At 34.4% G+C, this 18,352-nt stretch overlaps 1 protein-coding gene across 7 annotated transcripts in view; it reads left to right on the top strand.

Moving 5' to 3' along the window:
- The window catches only part of LRP1B (LDL receptor related protein 1B), a 2,480,145-nt gene extending 2,462,214 nt beyond the window's left edge, over window positions 1-17,931 (top strand). For 6 of the 7 annotated variants that reach the window (XM_007494117.3, XM_056797188.1, XM_056797187.1 and 3 more), the window contains 5 exons: window positions 2,079-2,155; window positions 10,047-10,137; window positions 11,497-11,641; window positions 14,727-14,825; window positions 17,574-17,931. In XM_007494117.3, the coding sequence (XP_007494179.2) occupies window positions 2,079-2,155; window positions 10,047-10,137; window positions 11,497-11,641; window positions 14,727-14,825; window positions 17,574-17,714 (553 nt within the window). In that variant the 3' untranslated portion in view covers window positions 17,715-17,931. The remainder of the gene's footprint in view (window positions 1-2,078; window positions 2,156-10,046; window positions 10,138-11,496; window positions 11,642-14,726; window positions 14,826-17,573) is intronic. The other variant, XM_056797186.1, reaches the window with a different exon arrangement.
- The last annotated feature ends 421 nt before the right edge of the window (window positions 17,932-18,352 follow it).

Below are 18,352 nucleotides of genomic sequence, written 5' to 3'. Positions count from 1 at the left end.
GAAACTTTCCAGTGTCCTTTAATGGGATGAGCACAGCATAAGCTGTTCAAGTTAGCCTTTAATCTTCCGAAAACAGAATGATTCTACTTCATATCTATCATATAAGGGTTTCATAGTAATATAGGAGCATAGAAGTTTCCCATTTGTGGGGTGATATGTGATATGAATCCATTTTTCTTTTATAAGACACACTCCAATTTAGATCTTATTAAATGCAAGGAAATCTTTACAGAACTGATTTTAAGTGGACAAATAATGTAAAATATACCCACAAAATCAAAAAAAAGATGAAAGAGTGTGAGATTCCCTAAACAATTCAACACAAAAGCCTATTTTCCTACATGTAGGATAAATGGCACAGCTTTCTACCATTATTTGTTAATATGATATGTCTATACAAGCACTATGAAGCAGAACATTGGGGTAATTTCTCCATATAATTCAGTTTGGGGACCCACTATTAAGGAAATTGCAGATTTCGTTTTTTTAAACATTCCCATGAATTTATTTTAATCAAATTCTCTGAAATTTACCAATTTTCCCATGGCACCTTATGCATATAGACAACTTTAGAGCAGTGATTTTATTACAACATTGATTTTTTAGTCAAATTATCTATAATATATTGAATGAAATTTGTTATATGGGAATTCCACTAAAGATAGGGGAGGGACATGAGGAGGAACAGGAGCAGGTTGAGATAAGGAATGGGATAATGCATGAATTATTGTTTTAACACCTAGTATAAATAATAATATTAATTTTCATTTAAATCATACTTCATACTCATAGTTATAGTTATCATTAATAAAATAACAACTATTTTAAAAATCAGTACTATTATTGTCAGCTATGCTGAAATGATTTTTCTTATGAAAAAATTTTTCTTTATTTTAATTTGTCAATATCAATTAATTTATAGAATATACTTATGTTTTAGGGGAAATTATACAAATATGAATTCTCACCTTCATGTAGATTGAACATGATTTCTATTTGCACCATATACACATGGCATGGAGGAAAGAGGGATTGAAAAAGAGTCACAACTAACTTTTGGCTGACCTAGTCACCACTGTCCATTCATGCAGAGACAAGATAGGCAGAGATCAGCAAGTGAAAAATTACTTTGATTGTCCTTGAATATGATAGTTGGAATGGTTCTTAGAACTGTTCTTTCACTTTCAAAACTATGTGTATGGAGCTAGATCTTGATTTGGGGAAAGTTTGATGGTACTCTTGGTAAGAGATGAAGCCAGTTAAATTTGACCTCTGGTTTCTCTCTGACTTATACCCACATAAATCTTGCATTTATCATAGGAATTATTCACAATCAGACACATCTTTTTCTGATATTTCTTTTGATTTCAATGCTGATAGTGAATTCTTCAGTTGCTGTTAGAAAAAAATCATTCACTCTTTTTTTATTTTTTCAAGCATTTTAAGAGCTATTGCTAAGATTCACAAGTAGAATTCCCAAAATTCTCCCAAATATGTGAGGCATATTTTTCTAATGCTGGACCTGTAGCAGAGATTTTAGTGATGGGAGAGAACCATGACTCCCTTCCTCTGCCTAAAAGTATGCAAAAAATACAAAGTTGCATCATTTGGAAAATTAGTTGTTGGGAAATATGAGTTAGTTTTATAAAATGAATTATTGCCCTCCTCTCTGGTAGAGAAAGAAAATCAAAGAATCCCATTACAATATATAACTTACAGTGTTAAGATTTACTCTATTAGTGTACCCATAATACAACAGTTTTTTTTTCATACATTTGTCCCTATTTACAAATTTTATTATTAGCATGTCATGGAAAAACTTGAAATCTCAAGATAACTTGTAACAGAGTTATGATTATAAATCATGGTATGTATGTGTCTTTTTTAAGTATTTAAACCAAGACATTCAATTCAAGAAACTTCTCAGCATGCTGACAATACATAGGAAGCTTCAGAGGCTGCCTTCTTGTAAAGCTTGGGACTAAGTTTGTCCGACGGCTGTCTTTTCATTCCCGGCTTTGTGAGTTCCATGTCTGTCCTACTCAACTAATTTTACTTTCTTCATTGGATCCTTTCAGATGTTCTGCCAACTGGTCAGGCACCCAGTGTGAAAGGCCAGCTCCAAAGAGCAGCAAGTCTGATCACATCAGTACAAGTAAGTGTTTAAGATTAATGCCCTCGATGGCTCGTAAATTGTACAAACCGGGGTTTTGGTGCTGGTGGGGGGGTGGGGTCGCTGCCTTTATTGAAGGAGATGAGACAGAGGAAACAGTCATTTCTGGGCCATTTGAAGGGGTCTACTGCAGGCCAGGTGTTTTTGAAATGCAGCATGCTTAGCTCTCCCCCATGATTTGATTCATCACGAGACTGTCCCTTTAAGCAGTTCTATTTCACTTTAAGCTATGGCAGGTGGCAAAGTGCTGACTTTTGCAAGCCTAGCATAAGCTTTTCTTGGGAAATGTATGTTAGGTTACAAATGCTGTGAATATCATGACATGATGTGAAAAGATCACCAGGAGGAGGGAGGAAAGTCGTATTTTATAATTAAAGCAAACTGCTTTGCCTCCTCACCCACCCCCAACATACATCTTGAAAGGTTGTGGAGAATGCCTCCTTGTTTGATTAATCCCAAAGAGAAGAAAATTAACATCCATTTGCTCATAAAGCCTGCAGTTGATTTGTAGTTTAATCACTTTTAAGGTGTCAATTTTGAAGAGCAATTAAAGTATGTTCAACCTTCTAAGAGCTTTTTTGTAAAGTTTTAGTCCTAGGACAAGCTTTTATTGTCTCTCAGATACCGCCTAAGACTGAAATTTAACTGTGTAGTCATTTTTTTCCCTTTGTCAACTTAAAATGTTTCAGAGAAAAGTCTGAAATTAAGTAATCTGAAATAAAGTTTTCAATCTACATATCTTGTCAGTAACTTGGAATATGAAATGAAATCCTGGGAAAGTCTATAAAGTCAGCTAATGATAAATTCTAATTAGGGTTAGCAAGGTGGCTCAGTGGATGGAGAGCCAGGCCCAAAGATGGCAGGTCCTGGGTTCAAATTTGACTGCAGATACTTCCCAGCTGTGGGAACCTGGGCAAGCCATTTAACCTCCGTTGCCCAGATCTTACCATTCTTTTGCCCTGGAACCAATATTTAATATTAATTCTAAGACAGAAAGTAAGAGTTTAAAATAAATAAAGTCTCATTAAAAATTCAAAAATGAAACATTATCCATAAACATGTAAGTATGGCTATAGACAGAAATTTCATGCTATTAATAGCACTGAGATAGATATTCAAGGCATATTGGGCAGCTCAGGAAGCACAGTGGACAGGGTGTCTGGCCTGGAGTCAAGAAGACTCCCCTTCCTGAGTTCAAATCTGATCTGAGACATTTATTAGCTTGATAACTGTGTGTCCATAAGGAAGTCAGTCAACCCTATTTGCCTCTGTTTCCTCATCTATAAAATGAGTGAAAGAACACTGAAAATCACTCTAGTATCTTTGCCAAGGAAACCCCAAATGGAGTCACAGAGTCAGACATAAGTGAAAAATTACTGAACATCAGTATCAAAGGTATATATAATATAGTAAATGTGTGTATATAAAGTCCCTAATTGATAACTTGCAAGTGGTAGTCACTTACGCTTATTAAAAACCAGCTTTTGAATATCCAACCAGTATGAACTTCTCTCCTTGCCCTTCAATGACTTCCACAAACTGAGTACATTCCCTCTCTCTCTTCCTCTATCTGTCTCTGTCTCTGTCTCTGTCTCTCTGTCTCTCTGTCATTCTGTCTGTCTCTCTTTGCCTCTGCCTCTCTGTCTCTTTGTCTTTCTCTCTGTCTCTCTCTTTGCCTCTCTCTGTCTCTCTGTCTTTTTCTCTCTGTCTCTGTCTATCTGTCTGTCTGTCTGTCTCTCTCACTCCCAGCCTAAATGAACAGGACCACAGATCTAGAGCTAGAAGGGATGTTAGAGGCCATTGTATCCAACTCCTATGTTTCACTTTAAATGTTAAGCCACTGAGGTACATAAAGGATATGTGACTTGTCAAGTGCCAAAGCTGTTAGGTATCTAAGGTAGAATCTGCCCAAGGCCACAGGCCACCAAGGCCACTTCCCTATCCACTAAACCACATTTCCTCTAATATCTACCTTGTCGTTCAGTCTTTTCAATTGTGTGGGACTCTCCAGGACTCCATTTGGGGTTTTCTTGGCAAAACTACCAGAGCGGTTTTCTATTTCCTTCTCCAGCTCATTTTACAGATGAGGGACTGAGGCAGCAAGGGGCACACAACTAGTAAATGTCTGAAACCACATTCAGACTCATGAACTTCCCCATTTCAAGCCAGTGTTCTATGTACTATGTCACCTAGTTGTCCCAAATTTTACCTCCTACTCAGACTGATTGTTTTCTCATTCACCCCACTCTGCTAATTCCCACTGTGCCATCTTGGCTTTTTATTTTCGTCCTGTCAAGGATTCTCCCACCCCCTCTTTTACCTTCTCCCTGTTCAAACCTTAAATATCCAATTCTAGTCTCAGTTCTTCCACAAGGCCTTTCCTAGTTAAAGCCAGCCTTTGCTGACCTCCTGCTATGAACAACTTCAAAAAGAGTTGCATTATACATTTAATACATGAAGAGGTTGCCTCAAGGGAGGCAGGAATAGATGTATCTTGATGACCTCTTTCCCCACCCTTCTGCAAGGGTGCTAAGCCTCTCCTCTACCTGCTGGCCATTCTGTTCTCCTCAGAGAAACACACCTAGGCTAGAATTATTTCTGTCTCCTCCCTTAAATACTGCTAGTCTACATGGCATCATTTTCGGTTTTAAGGTAAATCTCTGATTGCTATTCAATAATGCAGAAAGGAGGACTGCTTTTTATAACCAAGGCCTAACTACCTTCCCACCAAGTAACAGTTTCAAAATAAATACACACAGCAAATCGCAAAGAAACTCATTTAACCAAACTGAGAACAAAACAAGTCAGAAAAAGTATGCATATGAAAATACATACCATCCAATACAGAATGAAGGAGCACTCCCACTGGATGTAAGGTAACTCAGCTCACTGAAGAAACAGCCACAAATTTCACCCAAGGGGAAAATTTCCTCAAATCTCCAATGTACCAAGACAAGGAGAAGAATGTGAAGAAGACTGCCAGCTCCTCTCATGTTGGCTTCTTCTCAGTCTTTCTCCCCTCATGACCTTGAAGAGACTTTGGAATCCCATATTTTTACTTTCTTGACACTGGAAACCAGAAGCTCCCAAATAGACTCAAGAACCTGAAGAAACTAAATAGATCTCTCCTTTTTCCTCTCTCCTGACTCAACTCCATGTAGATTTAGAACATTGAACTTTAATGAGGAAAGAGTCCCATACCAATGGATTTGGGGTTTGGGTTATAAACAAGTTCAGTTATATCTATTAAACAAAGAGAGATAGATAAATCACTGTAAATATTTCAGGTCATTTCACTCAGTGCACCTTTATGCCCTGGCATAAGTGGGAGATGAGAAAGATAAATCTACCATCTCTTAGACATTCTCAATTCCTCCATTTAGGTAGAGTATCTTGGAATTTTGACTTTGATTCCAGAACTTCACCTTCATACCCACAAGAAGACAGTCTATTTTCTTGGACTTGGAAAATTTATAAGGACAGACTTGGTTGTCTTCTGTAGATAACCAGATTAGCCAGAAAGGTCCTTTATCTAAGTTCCTTTGGACTTTCTTTTATCCTATTTTTGCTTCATAGTAAGGCTGGAAGAAGAAGAAACAGTTTTGTGGTGTGCTATGATCCTCAGACAGAATCACACTTAGCTGTGACTTCCTTTCAAAAGTATTCCCCCAATTATAAGTTTTCCCTCCAGCTAAGTCTTTACAGATGCTTATTTTCCCCTCTCCTAATCAATAGCTTAGCTAGGCATAATGAAAAATATAATTTCTATTCAAACAACCATCTCTGATCCAGCTACTCTCTGATACATACTGCCTTCTTTTAATAAAACATTAGCCCTTTTCCTTTCCATCTTCAACTGTTATTTATGGTCAATTTAATAAATTTTCAAGGGTGATTTTTAATTATACAAAATTTTCAGTCTCCTTTCTGTCCTTTCAGTCCTCCTTTCTGCATTATTGAATAACAATCAGAGATTTACCTTAAAACCTAACCCTAGATAATATTTGACTCAAATGTATAGTGAAATGCTATTTATTGTAAGCTATTTGGTGATAATTATTGTAACAAAGGAATTTGGATTTTCAAAGGCCCTGAATTAGAATCCTGATTCTCTTACTATTCATGTGATGCTGAGCTGTTGTTTCTGTCTGTAAATGAAGGAATTGAATTCATGTGCTTTCTAACATCCTTTCAGCCTTAAATTCTATATCTCTTCCATAATCTTTTATTAGTTTTGAGCTGTAAGGACACTACTTTTATTGCTCATTTGCATACCCCATTATGAAGAAAGATACACATTAATATTAGTCCTCAATAAATATTTATTGAATTGACAAAGTCAATTAAGTTCAACAAACACTCCTCAAGTGCTTTTTATGTACAAGCTACTGTGTTAGGTACTGGAGATAAAAGATAAAAATGAAGTCAGTCTCTGACTTCAGGTAGCCTATATTCTACCATCAGTCTAGTTCTGTCCTCTCAGAGCTACAGATGGCAATAACAATATCTTCTTTCACCTTGGGAAAAGAAAAGGTCTTTTTCTTCTCCTACTAAAGTAGGCTATTGCTCCCAAACCCACAGAATTGCTTGCCTCTGCTAGTTTATGACGATTGTAAGATTTAAATTAATATTCAATAACTCCAAGTATTATATTTTATAAGATTTATTAATAATCACTTGAAGTAGAAGAAATAAAAAGAACAAAAGTAAAACCTGAATAAAAATACCTAAGTAAAATGTTCCTGCCTCTCACCTCACCCCACCTCCACAGCTGTATTTCAGAGTGTGTTTGGGGGAGCAAGGGCAGAGCTGCATAAAACTTATATCTTCCCTACCTTAGTATGTAAGTATAGTATAATAATATTATATATACATATATATATGTATGTATATATAATAAGTAAGTATAGTAAGAAGGAACATGGGAAGCTGGGAAAGAGAGTTTTGGGGAGCAAAATTCTAATTATACACTGCCTAACCTATGATGGGCAGGTATGAAAAATAGTTTGATGATTAAAAATCTTTCATTGTCACTATAACTTATGGTATAATGTTTATTATTGAAGCAGTTTCATTTCTGTTTCAGTGAATACTTACTCTGATTTTTACTATATTTATAGATGCTTTTGTTTCTTTTCCCATTATAAATGATCACAGAAAAAGATCACAATAAAATGACATTGTTTTTCTGTACTACAATAAACATCATTAGGATACCTTTATTTGTTAGGTTACCATTGAACATTCTTGATGCTTAAATATTGTGTTTTAAAATATGGGATTGAACCTACTTGTGGATGGGAGCTGGTAGGGGGAGCCCTTTATTTTCTAGCATAAATAATTGATAGCTTCTCAGCAAATAAGAATGACACAGTACAGTTAAATCCAAATCTGTTTTCTAAATACTTTATAAAAATGTCTAAAGGAAAAAATATGTTATTCATAACTGATTTTGTTAGACATTCCTCAAATCACATTTTTAGTAGAAAAAGTAATAAAGTCAGGTTATTTATAAGTTTCATAATCAATCAGCTGAAGCTCTGGTTTATGAAGTAACCAAGCTGTTCACTGGTATTTAAAATCTGTGAACAAATGTCAATTAGTGTGCTACCTGCCAAATTCTGTCCCATCATTAATTACTAATACGCTTCAATTTCCTAAAAACTTAGCTTTCTCAAAAAACAAGTCATTAGCATATTATACAACTTAACAGGTTCATTTCCTTTCTGTAATATAATTAAACAGAAATATAGGCTTTAGCATTTAAGGATCTGGGCAAAGAAAACATGACATTTCTTGCAATACAGAGTATTATTTTGAGGTGAAACTAGATTAGATAGATATTGTGTTTTTTTTCTTCTGCTGATGCTTTGGAGGAAAGGGTTATAGAGTATTACCGCCTTGAATGAACATAGACTGTCTTATAGTAAAGGGGATCACAGACAGCCTTGGACAACTCAAAAAAAAAAGTCAGGTCTCATTTCTGGCTCCAACTCTTCTTCCATCTTTAGTCTTTGTCCAAAATACACATAATAGCATCATTACATCATAGATTTAGAGCTGGAGATCTCAAAGATTACCTAGTGCCAACTCCCTTATTTTACAAATAAGAGAACTGAATCCCGTAGAGATTAAGTAACATTACATAGATAATAAAAAGCTGAGCTGGAGTTTGTACTCAAGTTGTCTGACTTGAGCAGACTTCTCTGTCTCCAAGCCGATGCAGACTACCTATTCAATACACTGCCCTTTCAGCTGCATATCATAAATTGAGACATTTTCTATTTTCTACTCAGAATAATATCTTTAGATTTCCTGTGGATTTTACTGTGAAGTCTCTATCGTAACCTAGTTTTAGAGCAGCTAGGCAAATGACATTAGTCATAGACATCTTTGAGAGAGAGAGATAGACCTTCCAACTTAACAGCTTAGTTAATATCAAAACTCAGTGTCTAGGTGAATAAAAAAAAGCAATCTACAGTTAAAGCTATCGTGGAGCCTTTTATTATTTTGACATATGCATAAATAAACCATTTTTCAAGAAGCTCTTTCATTTTGTTCTATTGAATTAAATGCTCTCTGAAAATCAAAAAACAGTAGAATCTTATATTCTTTAGAACACTTTATATTGTCATTGAAGAAACCTACTGAACTTTAATGAAGATTTTTATGCTTAAGATAGTGTAGGAAGATGGGCTAGTAACTGCTGGTTTATTGTAGGATAATAGATCTAGAGATAGAAGGGATGTCTCAGCCTACTTACTAGTCCATCTTCCTCCTTCTTACATATGACGATAATATTATGCTCCAGGTTACATAGTAAATGTCAGAAATAGGAACAAAATCCAAGACCTATGACCCTAGAATTAGCATTCTTGGACTCAAAAAGCAGTGCTCTTTTTCTTCCTTCCTTCCTTCCTTCCTTCCTTCCTTCCTTCCTTCCTTCCTTCCTTCCTTCCTTCCTTCCTTCCTTCCTTCCTTCCTTCCTTCCTTCCTTCCTTCCTTCCTTCCTTCCTTCCTTCCTTCCTTCCTTCCTTCCTTCCTTCTTACCTTTTTCCCTTTCTATCTCTTTCTTTCTTTTCATGGTGATTGGGGAAACGATGAGGGATAGTGATAGGGATGGTGATGGTAAAAGAACATACATGATCTTTGCCATTCTTTTATATTCTTTATTTCTTTGTGATATTTTGAGAATTAGTCTCAGAATGCTTTTGAATTAAATGTTTCAATATTACTTTCTGCAGAAATCGAAGCTACACAGGGATCACAGACGCTTATAAAGTAGAGGCTCAGGATGACTGTAAATAGGGAAAATCAATAGCTCTGACCCCCATTAGTTTAATACATTTAGAAGTTCCAGCCTTTCTGTGATAGCAAGTATGAAATAATATGTATATTTGAAGCAATATGTAGAGACAGAGATATGCAACAGCTTTTGTTGAAGGAACAATGTGTCATATTAGGCAGTAATGTGAGGAAATAAATTAGTGGTGGCTGAGTAAAGATGGAAGGAATTATTCAGAGAAAGGCACTTTCTCAGGGACAGTATTTCTAACCTTCAGAAGCCTGCTACCTATCTTCAGAACTCCAGAATATGGAAAAAAAAAGAACAGTTTACATAACTGTTCAAAAATGAAAGGGGTTTGTTTCATCTCACAATAACAAATATATTCTGGACATCTGGAGACTGTATTTTCCCCCTTCATACAACAATGAAATTAAGATCAGAAGTGTTTTTTTTTAATTGTGTTTATTTATAAAATTCTTAAGTATATTTTTTTATATCAGCCTTAGATTATATTTTAGACCTCTCCTTAACCTTTGAATTTATCTTCTTTTACATAGATATATGATTCTTAAAAATCTTTTACAGGAAGTATTGCGATCATTGTTCCTCTTGTCCTCCTGGTGACACTAATTACTACTTTAGTAATTGGCTTAGTGCTTTGTAAAAGAAAACGAAGGTAAGATATGTTATTCTATGACCCCAAAAGGAAAGGTGCATTGCAAACATGTATGAATGTGTGTATTTGTGTGTATATTTACATAAATACATAAAATAGATCAGCTTTCTACTTTCCTTTTGATAATCAGAATCAGAAAGGTTTCGTTCATATTTGTGAGCTCTCTACTACAATGTTTTTCTACTTGGTTTTTGAGCCAGCTCAGATTCACCGAAAATGGCTAGTAATTTGTCCACTCCTTGATGGAATGGAGATAGTCTGGAAAGATTTGACAGATAAATTGTCAATTAATAGGCTCTGTAGAGTCTTCCTTTTGGTCCTTGATCAACAAAAGATGGTCCATGAGAGACTCACACTTACTGTAGTAGGCAGGGGCAGCCATCTTTTTCAGAAATGAACCATACAATCATAAATGTTACTAGTTACAGACTGCATTGGTTCATTTGAATAATTAATTATAGTCAGGTTCATTAACTATGACTCATTGACCTAAAACTGCTATTATGGCACCTGACAGCAGTCAATTACATAAATGAGGTGGTCTGCAGGTGGTTAGGCTAAACTGGCCACTAATTCTTGATTAGTAGATAATTAGATAATTATCTGGGTACATTTTGCAAAGAATCTCAGGGTAAGTTTAACTGTATTTGGCCTCTGGTCAGACTTTGAATGTTTAGGCAATATATACAATGTCCCCCAGAACCCTTACTAGCTAAAATCTTTTAAGTTATTACATATACATACATGCTTATATATGGGCATACATACATATATACACATATAAGTGCATGTATGTGAACATTTACATAATATTTAAGCAAAGAACTATATAAAGAAAAAAGTTAGAGATCAACTAGAGTTATAATGGCCTACTCTCACAAAGGTGGGCTGAAGCAAGGAGAAATGGTAGCCAAAAGAGCATCTGTAAGACTGTTACAGAACAAAAAAAGAGAATGAGATAATTTGACAGTGTGATTGGGGGATAAAATCATTTTGTTTTAATTTCCCTTCACTCCTGTTTGGTACTGATAATGAAGTGGTCAGTTTTTTATAGCCTTCTTGAATGATGATAATTCCAAATATGGATGTCTTTTCAGTAATTAACTTGGACAAACTGAGGATATCCTTAATGTTTTGGGGGGTTGGTTTTAGATCTTACTATTCTCTTTTTCCCCTAGACAACTAATAATTCATCATTTACTATATACATTTTATATTGTTCTAAAACTTTTTTTCTGAATAGAGTTAATTGTATATTTGTAAAAAATACTAGTTAAATACATAAAATTAAATATTTATGTATATCCTGCTTATGATATTTTAAAAGTGTATTCATTTTTGTTTGTCCTTTTATTATAGGACAAAAACTATTAGAAGACAACCTATTATTAATGGAGGAATTAATGTGGAGATTGGCAATCCATCATATAATATGTATGAAGTGGACCATGATCATAATGATGGAAGTCTTTTAGATCCTGATTTCATAGTAGATCCAGCAAAGGTAAAACCATTTCATTAGAGGGTAAAATAAATTATTTTTATTTCTGTGTCATAATTATTTCTGTGCTTCTGAAATAATGCACATTTCCTTTTCAATTGAAAATATTAAATAATAAGGATTCTTGAACATATCTTCTTCCAAAGAAAAATTTGCAGGAATTCTGCATTATATATAACTAGCATTATAAATTACTTTTAAAAAAGGTAAATATTTGAGGGAAGTATATGTACTATAAATTCACTCAGTTTGTAAGTATACAGTGTTAGTGTAAAACAATATTTGTTCTCTAAGTATGGTGTGCTTAAATGTACATTGAAATAAAAACACATTGCATAGATTCCAGCAGATCAAGTCTTACTCCATTAGGATAAGTATCAAGGATGAAGTTCAATGTACACAGCAAAGTAATCTATAAAAAGTACTTGTCTGGCAAAAGGAAAATCCTTATGGTATTTGGAATTTTAGATTATGTGCTCTCAGTTGCTTATGTAAGGGATAGAGAGTGGAACTATTATTTCACTGATAGAGAGAACTCACTGGTGACAAAATGTTCTCTATCCATGAAAAGAGGATGCGGGCAGTTAAATATCAATAACGTGATCCCACCAATGTGGAGACGCAGGGAATTTTGGGAAATACTATACCCTTCCCACTACAATTTAAGGGTCTTAGTGAATTGCATACACCTCTGAGAGGTTATGCTAAGATCCTATGTCCACATGTCAGAGGGGCCTCTTAAAACCAGTTCTTCCTTTCTCTAAAGCAATTCCCTATCCATAATGCCCCACTGCCTCTATAATAATAATACTTGTTAGCAGATAATTTTCGCTATTAGACATCCTTTCGTTATTTTGCCTTGAAAAATATCATTAACTCAGAGATGATAAATTTGATATTTTATTTTCTTAAAATCATTAGATCCATTTATTAGATCACTGTTGTTTTACCTTGCTTCATGGTCACTTTTACCTTAGCAGAAGGAAATAGATAAGTCAAGTGGTTAATCAGAAAACAGGAAAAAAAAAACAATCCTTATTTCCATGTGAATTTTATTAATATTTTAAGTTAAATGGTTCAATTTTTAACCTGATTGCTATGAACTGATTTCACTTTTTTCCTACAACTAATGACTTGATCTTAGGTCAAATATTCATTCAACAGCTCTTAGTATCAAGCAAGTTTCATGTTTCAGGCACTGCTCTAAGTCAAAGAACCTTTATTTGTGGATACCTTGCAAAACCTTCCCATGCTGTATTCTTAGATGCCATAAGGGCAATCTTTTGTCCAGGTGAAAAAATTAACATTTCTAATTAAATAAGTCCACCAAATGGCAACTGTTTTTTTTTTTTCTATGAACACAAATTGAATTGAACTCACCTTGGAATGGGACATTTGTCTCTACTTCTAAGACATTATCTTAGTGTAGAATGTCTTGTTATTGAAAGGAACAACATCCAGTTGAAAATCGGTGTCAGTAATTATTAATTCAGTAACTAACTCCTGCATTTTAAATTTGTTCAAAACACAAACACAAATAACCTTAATTTTTAATATTCTTGCCACAGAATTGGCATAAGACAGGTAATCTGAACGTTTTTATTAGTCTATTTGAGAAGTGGAGAGACATCTGAGATAATGTGCTTTCTGAATTCTTTGCAGTATTCTTAGGGAATAAAAATAATACAGTACCTAAAATTGCAATTTATAATTGTTTGAAGAATCTAATTTAGACTATTTTGGTGGGAGAAAGGGTTCTAATTTTCCCTGTCATTTTAATTTCTCATTGATTAAACTGAGCCAATTATTATCCACTTCAATGAGAATAGCTCCATAGGACTAAAATCTCAAGTTTATGGGAAGACCCTTCTAGAAATCTTTCTTCAGTCAATTTGTCATTTACTCTAGTAACAAAAAGCTGACCTTGACTGGTCTCTGGAGGCTCCTAAATGAGACTGAAGCTCCCCATATTGTCAGTTTATGACTTGGGAAATGATTATTTGAACTCTTGATTGCTACCCAAACTATAATTGTCAGAGACAACCTAAGGAATTATAGGAATAATTCTGTCCAGATTGACTCCTTGAGATAACGGAGAACCAGAGAGGAAATGACCTTTAGCTTGAGGCTACATCAGTACTTCTCAGTATTTCAGATGCAGCAAGCCAGATCTCCTACCTCCCAATTCAATGATCTTCTTAATTAAGTTTTTTTAAAAAATGTTTTCTGTTCAAAGAAGGAGGAGATTACACCCTGAAGAAACTTTCTTTTCCTGTGTATTTCTAGCCCAGCCAATGAAATGGACCAGATAGTTTAACATGTACATATCTTTTATTAAACATAATTAAGCTGGTTAATAATTTCTGAATTATATAAATTGAATTCATAGAACATTCGAGCTATAAAGAGAAAGAATTTAGTCTCTTCTAACTTTTTCACACACACTATTTTGATCCGCTGCATAGCCCCATTTCTTTCTTCCATGTCACTAATAGGAAGTAGGGTATGGGTGTCAGGCTAATTAACCAAACTTTCAAGTTGATTAATTCTAACCCACAATACCAAATAAAAGGGCAAGTCCAACTCCTTTGGGAACAAATATACTCAATCTGTTCTATCATTTTTTTTCCTGGAGAAATAAGGTGAGAGACTCACAGAAAGGTCATGATAAGTTCTGGTTTGAGTAGGAGCAGTCAGGGTTAATAAAATGGCTAATTATCCAGAACAGTTCAACTAGCAGATTTTCCCAAAGTAAGAGGATTTAATTGGGAGATGTAAGCACATTATTCACAGAACTGTATCAGAGATGTTTCCTGGGGGAATAAAATGGAATGGAAAGAATGCCTCTTGGAGTTCAGTCTCTCCAGTAAGTTGGAAACATCTGAAACAATGAGTGAATATTAATATTTGATTAATAGTATTGAGATTCTCTTGATAAATGCCACAAGTACAGTATTTCATGTTAAATAAAGGTCTAAGGACAAAAATAGTATTTTGTAACAGAAAAGAAATAGACCTGTAAATGGGGGGGTGAGGGGAAATGCAATGTGATATAGACCAGAAACTAAAATTCTTTATTTATACACAGGCCAGATATATAGGGGGAGGACCTAGTGCTTTCAAGCTTCCACACACAGCGCCGCCCATCTACTTAAACTCTGATTTGAAAGGACCACTAACTGCAGGGGTGAGAAGATGAAAATTCTTTTTTCCATGTCCATTCCATCCCAGGGTTCCTCATAAGCCAACACTGTATATTTGACTCTGTGGAGACATAGTTCTTTATTGAGTTTTTAATTGAAAAGTTATTGCAAAATCAGAGATTGTAATTATCTAGGACTGGTTGTTTTTCATGTTAACTAAGATTTTCAGATTTTTCTACAACTCACTAAAGAAAAATGAATCTTCTGCAGCATCATATTAAAATAAAAGAAAGAATGTTGCAGTTCATAGAAAGTTAGAATTTCTGGTCAGAATTTTCAGGTGAAAAAATTAAAATGTTTAGTCTTTAATATTCCTTTATATACTATTAAGATAGATTGTTTATGTAACCAAACTCCATAGAACCATGCTGCATGCTTTAGAAGAGAATCATCTTACTCATTTCCATATTTTTTATTTCCATATTTTATAATGTCACATTGCGCCTCATTTGCAAACAGTTGCCATGACCTTATTGTAACTGAGATTGCATAGACAAAGCTTGCTATAAAATATAAAGCACTGTTATTAGTGATCCTTTTTTTCTTAAATAGAATAATTGTGTGTATTCTACAAAATGTATTACTTGAACATGAAAGATTAATGAATTTACGTTCATTTTGAAGTTTGTTTCCATAGCCTAGCACAGTATCTATCACCTACCAGCTATTTAATAAATGATTATTGAAAATAATAATAGCTAACATTTATATAGCACTTACTGTGTACCAGGCACTGTCCTGAGTGATTTACTGTAATTATCTCATTTGATATTCACAGCAACCCTAGAAGTTAGGTTCTATTATTGTTCTCATTTTATAGATGAGGAAACTGAGTCAAACAGAAACTAAATGATTTATTCCTGAGTCCACAGCTAGCAAGCATCTGAGGCTGGATTAGAACTTTCTGCTTCTAGGTCCAGCATTCTATCAACTGTGCTACCTAACTGCTGAAAAAAGAACCTATAAAGTAATTTTGTAAATATCAGTGGAAATTATAAAGACAGTATACGTAGAACAGTTTCAGACCTGAAAATGTCTCTTTGACTCAGTCTGAATGCATTTTTATAATACTTTGGAAATGGTATAGTCAATGATTTTTATAAATAAAAGTATATAAATAAAACAGCCAAAGTCTACACAGAGCTACAACTGTTTTGGTTATAAAGCTACTCCTTTATATAAACAAATGTTTTACTTTTCTTTTTTACTTAATGATAAGAAAATGCAAAATAATAAGTGATTAAGTGATTTTTCTCTTCTCACAGTTTTTGACTGAATTTAATGACTGCAGGTACTGTAGCCAACCAGCCAATCCTCAGAAACTGGTTTAGTGCCTCAGTTATGTAATATATTATTTTAGTCCTAAAATTAGTCATCCTGAGAACTAGAATATCAGAATGGCAAAGTATTTTTTCCTTTTAGTCTCACTTTTAGCAAGTAGTTCTTAAGAATGTCTACAAGACATGGTTTGAAGGCAGGCAGCCAGGCGACACAATGGTTAGTGTCAGGTGTGGAGTTAGGAGGTCCTGGGTTCAAATATGATTTCAGACATTTCCTAGCTATATAATCCTGGACAAGTCCATTGGCTCCATTTATCTAGCCCTTGTCCTTCTGTCCTAGAGTTAATACTAAGAAAGAAGATAAGTTAAAAAAAAAAGAAAAGGAAATGGTTGGAAGGAAAAGACTAAGATTCAAGTCATCAATCTGATGTTTCCAAATGACTTTTTGGCATCATATTAACAACTTATGCCATAGCTAATTGATAATTTGATAATTGATGATTTAAAATAGAACAGGAAAACACAAAGATGACATTGTGAAAATTCCAAGAATTGATATAATTTAGTGAATTCCTGTTCCAGGGCTTAAAAGATTCAGTTTGTTTCCCTCCATGTCTAGGCCCCACAAAGCTTTCATAGGAACTTTCTCTAAAGTATCACCAGGAGCAGCTAAGTGGCTTATTGGATTGAGAGCTAAGCCTAGAGATGAGAAGTCCTTGGTTCAAATCTGGTCTCAGGCACTTCCTAGCTGTGTGACTCTGGACAAGTCACTGAACCCCCATTGCCTAGTCCTTACTACTCTTCTGACTTAGAACCAATGCACCCCACTGATTCTAAGGGGAAGGTAAGGATTTAACAAAGAATAAAAAATTAAAAAAAAATAAAAATGTGACCAAGCTTACAAAATACATTGGATCTAGAACTTATCATTTTTCTGAAAAAGAAAGAACATTTCAGTAAATTGTGATTTTCCCAAAATAAACTTGTCACATTTAAATTATACTACATGCCATGTACATGTTCCCCTTCACAAGTATTGTTATCTTTGTTAAGGATGAACGAAAAACTGTTTCCTGAACATATTTAAATCCCCCCACTTCCATACCTTTGCACAAACTATTTCCTATATCTCGCAAAGCATTCTCTTCCCACCTCCAATTTTTAGAAGCCCTAAAATCCTTGCAAACAAAATCTAAATATCATCTTTTCTGATCTCCACACCCTGCCACCAAACTCTTTAATTGACTGTGTATTAGCTTTGTATTAACCTGTATCCAACTATTACATCATCCCATAATTCAATGTAAGCTCATTGAGGACAAGAACGATTCCATTTTTGTCTTTTTGTCTTAGTCCAAGCATGTTGTCTTATACAGATCAGGCACATTTTTGTTGATGTTGAAATGAACTGGAGTTAATTAAGTAATAATTTCCCTTTTTCTCTCCCCTCAGCCAACGAATTACTCCAATCCAGTGTATGCAAAATTATATATGGATGGGCAAAACTGTCGAAATTCCTTAGGAAGTGTTGATGAAAGGAAAGAACTCCTTCCAAAGAAAATAGAAATTGGGATAAGGGAGACAGTGGCATAATCTGCTGACAAGTTTTATATTCTGTATAAATGTATAAAATATAAGGATTACTTTTGTATGTCCCAACAGTATTATAATTGTTTTGGCATCAGCATTACCTCTTTTGTTTCTCCCTTTTTGGGTTTAATTGTTTTATGAGTTTCAGTTGTTGGTTTGTTTTCTGCTGATGACTATTGATTGACCATTTGTATGGTATTTTTACAAAAAAAAAAAGAAACTGCACTACACTACAATTTACAACAATGCTGCTGATATGACACACCTTTGAATTTGTTAAAATTAAAAACATATTCCTTTGTAGTGTGAATATGAGCAATCTATTTTGTACGAACTTTTTTTGGTTCTACTTAGTCAAAAAATTGTTATCTGCACTTTTCCATGATATAGTCTGAAAGCTGTAGTACGGTGCGTCATTTTTTCTGTTTAAATGGTGAAAGAATGATTGAATGGTGTACTTTCTTCTTTGCGCCCATTAGGATTTTACTTCAGAGCCTGAATAAAAGTATATAATCTTCAAAATTCCAACATGACCTGCTTTTGAAATTTGCCTTAGATCATGAAGAGATAAATTAGGCTTTAAGATGAAAAAAAAAAAAGATAAATTCTTATGATCTGCATGAATACAAGTAAGCTTTCTG

This window comes from Monodelphis domestica, chromosome 4, assembly GCF_027887165.1.
Source record: "Monodelphis domestica isolate mMonDom1 chromosome 4, mMonDom1.pri, whole genome shotgun sequence".
Taxonomy (NCBI): domain Eukaryota; kingdom Metazoa; phylum Chordata; class Mammalia; order Didelphimorphia; family Didelphidae; genus Monodelphis; species Monodelphis domestica.
This window is presented reverse-complemented; position numbering and strand designations above follow the sequence as displayed.